This window comes from Sprattus sprattus, assembly GCF_963457725.1.
Source record: "Sprattus sprattus genome assembly, chromosome: 2".
Classification (NCBI taxonomy): Eukaryota; Metazoa; Chordata; class Actinopteri; order Clupeiformes; family Clupeidae; genus Sprattus; species Sprattus sprattus.
Genome location: NC_137921.1, coordinates 64247399 through 64256755, shown reverse-complemented (window position 1 = coordinate 64256755; position 9357 = coordinate 64247399). Strand labels below are relative to the sequence as shown.

General features: G+C 45.5%; 1 protein-coding gene across 1 annotated transcript in view; it reads left to right on the top strand.

The window, feature by feature from the left end:
• Positions 1-9121, top strand: part of LOC308383018 (serine/threonine-protein kinase D3-like) — a 40756-nt gene extending 31635 nt beyond the window's left edge. Inside the window, 14 exon segments of the mRNA XM_080860595.1 lie at positions 82-107; positions 113-202; positions 204-268; positions 744-867; positions 1896-1973; positions 3453-3729; positions 5210-5262; positions 5547-5619; positions 5951-6057; positions 6643-6804; positions 7168-7266; positions 7893-8160; positions 8282-8367; positions 8556-9121. Coding sequence (XP_080716721.1) covers positions 82-107; positions 113-202; positions 204-268; positions 744-867; positions 1896-1973; positions 3453-3729; positions 5210-5262; positions 5547-5619; positions 5951-6057; positions 6643-6804; positions 7168-7266; positions 7893-8160; positions 8282-8367; positions 8556-8729 — 1682 coding nt within the window. The 3' untranslated portion in view covers positions 8730-9121.
• Positions 9122-9357: the final 236 nt, after the last annotated feature.

Genomic DNA, 9357 nt, shown 5'->3' with positions numbered 1-9357 from the left:
TCTCTCCCTCCCTCTCTCTCTCTCTCCTCCTTCTCTCTCTCTCTCTCTCTCTCTCTCTCTCTCTCTAACCTTCCCACCCAGCAGAGCCTGCCAGCCCTGGCCCAGACTCGAGGTGACTATGGAGGTGGACAGCAGCGACGTGAACAGCGAGGGCAGCCGAGGCATGGACGACGCCGAGGAGGTGTCCACGCCAGAGACAAGATCTTCTCATGGACTCTCCCTTCATGGACGGAGACAAGGACGACGGGGAGACCATCAAAACTATTAGGTATCACACTCTGCCTTATTGCCTGTGTGGGCAGCCTATGTGTAAGATAGTAGATACAGAGCTTGTAGTTAATTCGCCATGCTTGATCATTTGCATGTCTTTTGTATGTTTGGCAATCAAAACTCTCATGTTTGGGGGGCACTGTAGCTCACACAGTAGCCTCGAGCATATTCGGGCTTGACGCCCTCGGAGGACACGGGATCGAACCCGGACAGATGTCATTTCTCCAATCCACTCCCCACCTCTTCTCCTTCTCATTTCCTGTCCCACTCTTCACTTACCTGTCAATTAAAGGCATAAAAAAGCCATAAACAAATCTTAAAACAAAAAAAAAACTCTCCTGTTTAACACAATAATTAACACAGCCCACATTTTATATCAAATTCCATGTCATACTACGAAAACAGTTTTGAGATATGTTGATTCATTGTTCTGTTGTCTGTTTATAATATGTCTTCCCGTCCCCACTGTGCAGTCCATCCACCAGCACCAACATCCCGCTCATGCGTGTGGTTCAGTCCATCAAACACACCAAGCGGCGCAGCTCCACCATGGTTCGGGAGGGCTGGATGGTGCATTACAACAGCAGAGACAACCTGGTGAGATCAGACGAAACTAGAAGAACATCTTGTTTATGTGAACGTAATGTTTGTATGATTGTTGATTGGCCTTCTGGTCTACTGTAGGCAGCATCCCTGGGCCCCTTACTATAGAGGATATCATGTATCCCCATCAGACTTTAAAAGGTTTAAAAAGGTTAAAAGGGTAACTAACTAAATTACAACTATCACTTGTCATTTCCTGTGGGGGACCCTCACTGAACAACTGTCTTAAGTAGAAAGCTCTTAGTGATAGCAATAAAGAGATGGTCAGATCAATAAAGAGATGGTCAGATCAATAAACAGATAGTCAGATCAATAAAGAGATGGTCAGATCAATAAAGAGATGGTCAGATCAATAAAAGATGGTCAGATCAATAAAGAGATAGTCAGATCAATAAAGAGATGGTCAGATCAATAAAGTGATAGTCAGATCAATAAAGAGATGGTCAGATCAATAAAGAGATGGTCAGATCAATAAAGAGATAGTCAGATCAATAAAGAGATGGTCAGATCAATAAAGAGATGGTCAGATCAATAAAGAGATAGTCAGATCAATAAAGAGATAGTCAGATCAGGTGAGGTATGACTCAGCAGGTGAGGTGGGACTTCCACTCAGTACTTAAATGAAACAAGATGATGTGATGGGTGATGAATTGTGCTATGAAGTGGGAACTCATGTGAACTCAATGTTCTTCTGTCTAAAATAAAATTGAAGGAGTAAAGAAAGGTTAATGGATTGTACCCAAAACATCAGCATTACTCAGCATTTATAATTTAAATGTAGGCTAGTCATCATAAAAGGCCTCTCTGATCAAATTCAACATTTTTTCATGTTAATCCATTTTTTTTTTTAAAGAACTGTTTAGAAATTGAATTGAATTAACACTTTTCATTCTCTCTGGATGAGAGCACTGACAGCACCTTTCCATGTAGGATTTCTGGGAACTCAATTCCGGGTAAATGACTTGATACGAAAATATTTTGAGCCGTGTGTTGTGTAACGTTTTTGTATTCCATTCCTTCAGAGGAAGAGGCATTACTGGAGACTGGACAGCAAGTGTCTCACCCTCCTGCAGAATGAAAGCGGAGCCAAGTATTACAAGGTACCCAGTCATTCAGTCTCATCACGCTCCATTTAAACTGACAGTAAAACTTTGCTAATGGAAACCCTTCGTGAAATGATATGCTGGTATAACGGTTACAGAGGGGTAAGCCTTTCATTATTAATCTGATGATTAAAAGTGATTCGGAATTTTTGAGGGGGTATCATACATTAACCCTAACCCTAGTCTTAGAAACATCAGTTTTATTTTAGAACACGTTTTAGATTTTGGACACTGTGAAGCAGTAGCAGGCAAGCCTCTTAAAATTATAGAGTAAGTGTATCACACCCAAACTAAACGCTGATTTAGTGTTTTATTTACAGGTAAAAATACATGTACGAGGTGTTTTAAACGCCTCTCATAAGATTAGACCATGGGCTGTGAGGATTGCTTTTGTGTCTGCCACCTCCAGACAGGCAGGGCAATGGGTGGATGATTGGATGCCTGGCTTCTCTCTCTCTCTCTCTCTCTCTCACCCTCTCTCTCTCTCTCTCTCCCTTCCTCTCTATTCACTCGTTTTTCTTTCTCTGTCTGTGTTCTGTCGTTCATTCACTGTCTCCGTGTTATTTCATCTGTCATGTCTTCCTTCATGCTTCTGACCTGGCAGACTTCTCTGAACTTTAAACGCTTCTCTGAATTACCCAGAGAAATAGAAGGGGGAGGGGGAAACAAAGATGCAGAACTGGGGCAGGAAGGAGGAAGGGGGGGGGGGGGGGGGGGGGCGTTAGATGATTGAAGGTGTGCTTGAGGAGTGAGGTCGGGGTGGGTTTCCCTCCGGCGCCCTTGGCCCGCTTCCACCTCGGGGCCCAAGGCCAGCATGGCTCGTGCCCAGATCACAGAGGCACGTCCTGCCTTCTAATCAGGCCAGTGACTGCGTCTTGATGTGGCGCGCTCCGCTCTGCTCCGCTCGGCCCATTGAAACCACAGGCAGTCTGTCTGGGCCGGAGCCTGGAGGAGGAGGTTCCCTTCTGGAAGGATCCGCACGTCTGCCGCATCCGCCACTGCTGCTGGTGCAGATTCACCACCTCCGGACTGTGATTGGCTGGCCTCTGTGCCTGCCCTCTGGGATAGGTCTTGTCTGTCTCACTTTTTTTTTTGTCTGCCCTTTCTCCTCCTTTTTCTCTTTCTTTTTTTCTTTCTTTCTTTTTTTTCCCCCTCCTCACACTCTTTCCCTCCCTCCCTCTCCCTCGCTCTGGTGGGGCTCTTTAAAAGAAAGACGAGGTGGAATCTGTGAAGGCACTCAGTCCAATTCTGAGAAGCGTTTGTGAGCAACACCAGAGCCTGAGCTTAGTAGTGTGCAGTGTGGGTGAAATAGAGACACATTTTAAAACCATGTTTACAAGTGAAACGAGCAGGATCCGGGGGATACAGGAGGGCCACGTAGAACAGGATACTTCTCCAGGATATTAGACATTGGAATCAGACCCCCTAACTCAGCCATCTGTCTGCCTGCCTCTCTGCACCTGACGTCCTCCACAGGAAATCCCGCTGTCGGAGATCCTCCAGGTGGATACGGCTCATGACTTCCGGAGTCTCGCTCAGGGAGGCAACGCGCACTGCTTCGAGATCATCACCGACACCATGGTTTACTACGTGGGGGAGAACACCGGCGGCCACCACCACAACCCTGCGCTGGCGGCCTCCGGCGTTGGCCTGGAGGTGGCCCAAGGCTGGGAGAAGGCCATCCGCCAGGCCCTGATGCCCGTCACGCCCCAGCCCAGCGTCTGCACCGGCCCTGGACAGGGCAAGGACCACCGTGAGTGCTCAGAGTCGCAAGTTTGATTTGTGTTTTCAGTGTGAAAGGACCTGCTGTCCGGATTTGTTACTTAATCTTAATATGTGCCAGGTAGGACACTGTAGACTTTCATCAGTAATTAGATTATATTAGTGATTAAAAAACAAATGATCACGGTCATTCTGGGACATGTGTGAGGTTCACCGGATGTTTTGTGTGAAGGCGCTGTTTGAAAGCTTTACTGCGTGGTATCACGCGCTCTGACACAGCTGATTGAAATTTCCAGATAACATAAATGAACGATGAGCGCATCCTGTCAGGGTCACTGAGGTGGTGTCATCTTCAGAGTCATACTCTATAATCTGTGTGCTTCTCCCCTCCCACACCTACGGTCATTCATGCATATTTACCAACTGAAGGTGGTTGTATTTTTGTTGCCACCCAGATTTAAGGCTCTGCCCATCTTTCTTAAAAGAGCCTGGTGTTGTCATGGTCCTCTCTTTGAGGGTTTGTGTTAACATATGCTATTACCGGTATGGTGGAAAGATTGACTGAGATGGCTAGTCACATTGGAAAAAGGAGGACATTCAAACCGCTGAGGTTTTGAGCAGATAAATGAACATGCCGTTCTCTGAAGGGTTCTTTTTTATGTTGTCTCACTCCATCCGCAAACACATACTAAATGCCCTTTTTATCCATCGACAGTAATGCAATTAATTCAATTTCATGCGGAAAAGTCATTCCGTAGAATCAGACCTTGATCATTGCTATGGAAATATGGCAAAAGAAATATCAAATGTTTGACCTGAAAAGGGAAACATACTGTAGCTGTGCCAATCCTTTAAGAGTAAATGGTGTAACAGACTTGATTCTGACTGGCCTTCGCCTCTGAAGTTCTGTCCAACCTGTGGGCTTGAACATTTGAACATCTTAGTGGCAGATCGATGGTCAGTGTTATGGAAAAGAGCTCTGCCTGAGATGACCTGCCTGTAGTGACCCATTTTAGGGACCTGACTGCTGTGATGGTCTGACCTTCACCTTTCTGCCAGCTACTCCAAATCAATTGTTCCCAGCGCGCTCTTCACAACCAGTGAACCGGAATGCTGGCTCTGTGTGGTCTGGTATGGAACCATATCTGATTAAGAGCTGATTAAGGTGTATTGTATTCTATAATAAATATGGCTAGGCAGAAACCCATAAAATGCACAGCCTTTATGATCGCTATGCAGTCGGAGCACATTAGATGAGCTGATTATTCAGATGAATGCGCTGAAAGATTTACAGCGGAGATTGTTTATGTGCAGTCGGTTTATTTAAGACCTGGGCACATAGCCATTGATCATAAAAAAATGGCAGCAAGTAATTTAGCGGACCAATTGGTGTACAGGTCATTTTGAAGTTGTTGCATAGTATATGTGGTTAGTTTTAAAGCTGTACTTACACAAATGTGACTGTGTGACATAAACTCTGAACCCTTGTGTTGTTTTGATTGTTTTTACAGATGAGCTTTGTGTCAATATATCAGTGTCAAACTCCCAAATTCAGGAGAATGTGGTAAGGAAAAAAAACCTTAAATTATTCAGTTGATTTCTTTTCAAAAAATGACTAATGTTTACAATGCTAGATTATACTGGCTTAGTTGTAAAATTATCATGAAATGGTACCTTGTACCATTGTATTTTAGTTAATCAACTTCTCATTTGTCTTTGTAGTGTCTGTAAATGTCTTTGTAGTGTCTGTAAATGTACTTTAACCCCATCCTCAGAGAATGAGGCTCCATGCTATATAGTTCTATTCAGAGGCCTTATTCACATACAAATATCTCTTGGCTGTTTTAGGATATCAGTTCCGTCTACCAGATCTTTGCCGATGAGGTCCTGGGTTCGGGGCAGTTTGGGATTGTATATGGCGGTAAGGACAAAGCCTGCTCCTCCATTTCATAGTTGCGCCCATATGCGCACCCACTTTTCCTTTCTTTATAGTGGCTTTGGAGTGTCGGGGGGGGGGGGAGACTGCTTGTTTTTCTTCCTTTGCTATGCAAATAAACTTTTATTAGTCGGACAGAATTCCTTTTGTCAGTCTAGGTTTTGGTTTTTCCGCGCCAGCTCCCTCCAATGAAGGGACGCTCCCTGTCTACTCCCAGACACACACTACCAGTCACCTCGGTCAATTGAAACAACACACACTGTCCAAGCAGTCCTCTTCTCACACAGGCTTTTGTTTTCAAACCCCAAACTCTCAGGGAAGCACAGGAAGACCGGAAGAGACGTCGCCATTAAAATCATCGACAAGATGAGATTCCCCACCAAGCAGGAGAGCCAGCTGAGAAACGAGGTGGCCATTTTGCAGGTATGACTGCAGTTGAAAGAATGCAATTCATTTCAAGCGTTAGCATTAGCCCTTTTGAAAACTAGGATGAAAGGATGCTAAGATTGGAGTGTGGTTAGGATGTCATGTAAAGCCGAGCCTGGTGAAGAATGAAGAATCGTTTGAATTAACCCTTTGATGAGCTCCGTTGTTGGGAACAGTAGGAGGCATCTGTCTGCCAGCTGTGTGGTGCAGTACAGTGACCTAACAGTGCGAATCCATGCCACCGTTATGAGCGACGCGATTTCAAAACCCAATGCATTTCAACGGGAGTCAATCCATTGCGACGTAGACCAGCGATTTGGGCGACTCGACCCATGAAAATTTGAACATGTAGAAACTTATGCAAATGAGGAGCAATTTTTCCCGGTAGCGGCCAATGAGATTGTTTGGCGTCGTCTTTGACGGTTTGAAAATTGTAGGACTGGGGCATCGTTTGGCCGACAGTACACGCCCACTCAAAGCGATGTAAGCGGGTTGCGTCGCTGTCATGGATTCGCACCGTTACTTTGCATTCTCAAGAGTTTTTTATCCCTCTCTCTCTCCTGTGGCCATGCTTCCCTTCAGAGCCTTCACCACCCCGGCATTGTCAACCTGGCGTGCATGTTTGAGACTCCGGAGCGGGTCTTCGTGGTCATGGAGAAGCTCCATGGAGACATGCTGGAGATGATCTTGTCCAGTGAGAAGAGTCGTCTTCCTGAGCGCCTCACCAAGTTCCTTTGCACCCAGGTAAGTGTGCTCCACTGTGACAGCCCTTTTTAAAAGGGCTTAGTACCCATTCAGGGATACATTTCCATTACTTTCAAACAATGTCTGCTTCCCTAACATTTAGCTCTCACCTTTATCCTTTGGGGTAATGAGCATTATAATAGTCAATAATAGATTACAATCGTTCTGAACGTTCTGAAAGCCATGCTTTCAGAAATCATCAGTCCTGACAGCACCTCTTTCCAGTAAAACATTAATGGATAAACGTGTGTAGAATTTACCTACCTTGGGTTTTTCTATAGCCTTAATCTAGATCCTAAATCTAGATCCGGAACATAGCAATGTGATCATTACAGCACTAACCCCTTGATTCTTTTCTTCCAGATTCTGGTGGCCCTTCGACACCTTCATTTCAAGAACATTGTCCACTGTGATCTGAAACCAGAGAACGTGCTGTTAGCATCTGCAGAGCCCTTCCCACAGGTGGGTGACCGCAGCCTCTGTCATGCCAAGAATGAACGGTGGACGTGGGTTGGACTCAAAGCTTTAAATCAATGTTATAGTTAAGTAGGAATAGACATATGTGAGATGGAAGGGTTGTTTGTTTTCGGGGAATCACGGTTGTAACATCACAGATATAATTGATCAACGTTCGTGACCTAGGAAGCCCTTAAAGCAGCACAACGGATCAATAGCTATTCGCTAAAGGTATGCTAGCAGCTAAAACTAACGAAATCTCTTGAAATGTGCCGACTTGGACATTATGACAAACTAGTTACTCAACGACTGTCCTTACACAGTCAAACATCAAGCAAGTGCAACACAAGACTAAACAAGACGGCAAATAAGCTACTTACTAGATCGGCAGAAAGTCAGGTCGGCGGGCTGCGGCAAGCAAAACTACAGAACGCAGTTATATGCCTATGGACCCTGCTATGCCAATGGCACGGACGCGATTCTCCATATTAAAAGTCATTGTAGCGCCCCAATTTTTTTAAGCTGTTTTAAGGTTAAACTGCTTATCCTAACCCTAATCCTGAAGCATAATTGTTGCATAATGGGGCTTTAAAGCATAGCACTGATGAAACTCTCCTGCTTGGTAAACGTAGGTGAAGCTGTGTGACTTTGGCTTCGCTCGCATCATCGGGGAGAAGTCGTTCCGCCGCTCCGTGGTGGGCACCCCTGCCTACCTGGCCCCCGAGGTCCTCCGGAGCAAAGGATACAACCGCTCCCTGGACATGTGGTCGGTGGGGGTCATCATCTACGTCAGCCTGAGCGGAACTTTCCCCTTCAACGAGGACGAGGACATCAACGACCAGATCCAGAACGCTGCTTTCATGTACCCACCCAACCCCTGGAAGGAGACCTCTGTAGACGGTGAGGCGGGGCCGCCGGAGGGTGCAAGTGGTTTTGTGGAGCGACTTGATTGCTGGGACATTAGATGCACTGTACGGCTTGGCCTTGAGTTTATTTGTTTGCTCTTTATTTACTCTCGTAGCAATCGACTTGATAAACAACCTACTTCAAGTGAAGATGAGGAAGCGCTACAGTGTTGATAAATCACTCAGCCACCCATGGCTGCAGGTAAGAGCGTCTTACGTCCAACTGTTACTCTGTGTGAGATGGCTGAATCTACTGGTTTACTTGCCATGGAGTTGATTGGGATGTTTTACTCCTGCCCTGATTTAGAAGAAGTGTGAATATGTATCATTTTTCCCCATTTGTTATCTTACTACACTCCACTTGTCCCGTTGTCTTGAATCTTGAATCAGGATTACCAGACCTGGTTGGACCTCCGGGAGTTTGAGACACGCAGAGGAGAGCGATACATCACCCACGAGAGCGACGATGTTCGCTGGGAGGAGCACGCAAACGAGAGGAGCCTGCTCCACCCCAAGCACTTCATCATGTCTCCAAACCTGGATGACATGGACGAGGACCCCTAGCTGTTGGGAGGATGAACTACAACTTCTCCAGCAATGGTTGGGGGGGAGGGACAGTTGATTTTCCTCTGACTACTGGCAGAGCAGGTCCAGTGGCCGTATGGAACCGACCATCTTAAGAAAACTGTTTCTCAGAAACTTGGAGGAAATAGATGTGGGGTATTGCACCCATGTCCATGCCCTGCTGCACACAAAGTAAGTCCTGTGCAGGGCTTTGGTGCTTATGGTGTATGCAGCAGTGCCCTTACATGGGAAATTGACAGTCACAATGTGGGATTTTTCAGGTTGTTTCTTTTGTTTTCGTAAAGAACATTCCAGAGATTGGATGGGACACGCTCTCTCTTTCTGTCTCTAGTCTCTGCTGCCTTCTTCAGCTAGCCATAACACGAGTCTCTTGAGCCTGAAAGATAAACTTTGAGTGTTTGGGAACCCTCCTATTAGAGTTCATAAACATTTGCACTGCCATTCAAAACTATTGAAGGGCTCACACTTTGGACCAAATCCAAAGCTTTTTCCCAGCGTATTTTTCTTAACTCCTCGCTTTGTGGTTTTAAGATTTTCACCAAAGCTACAAGTGATTTCAGATTGCTTGAAAGTATTTTGGAAAGAAACATTTATATGAAACGGTTTT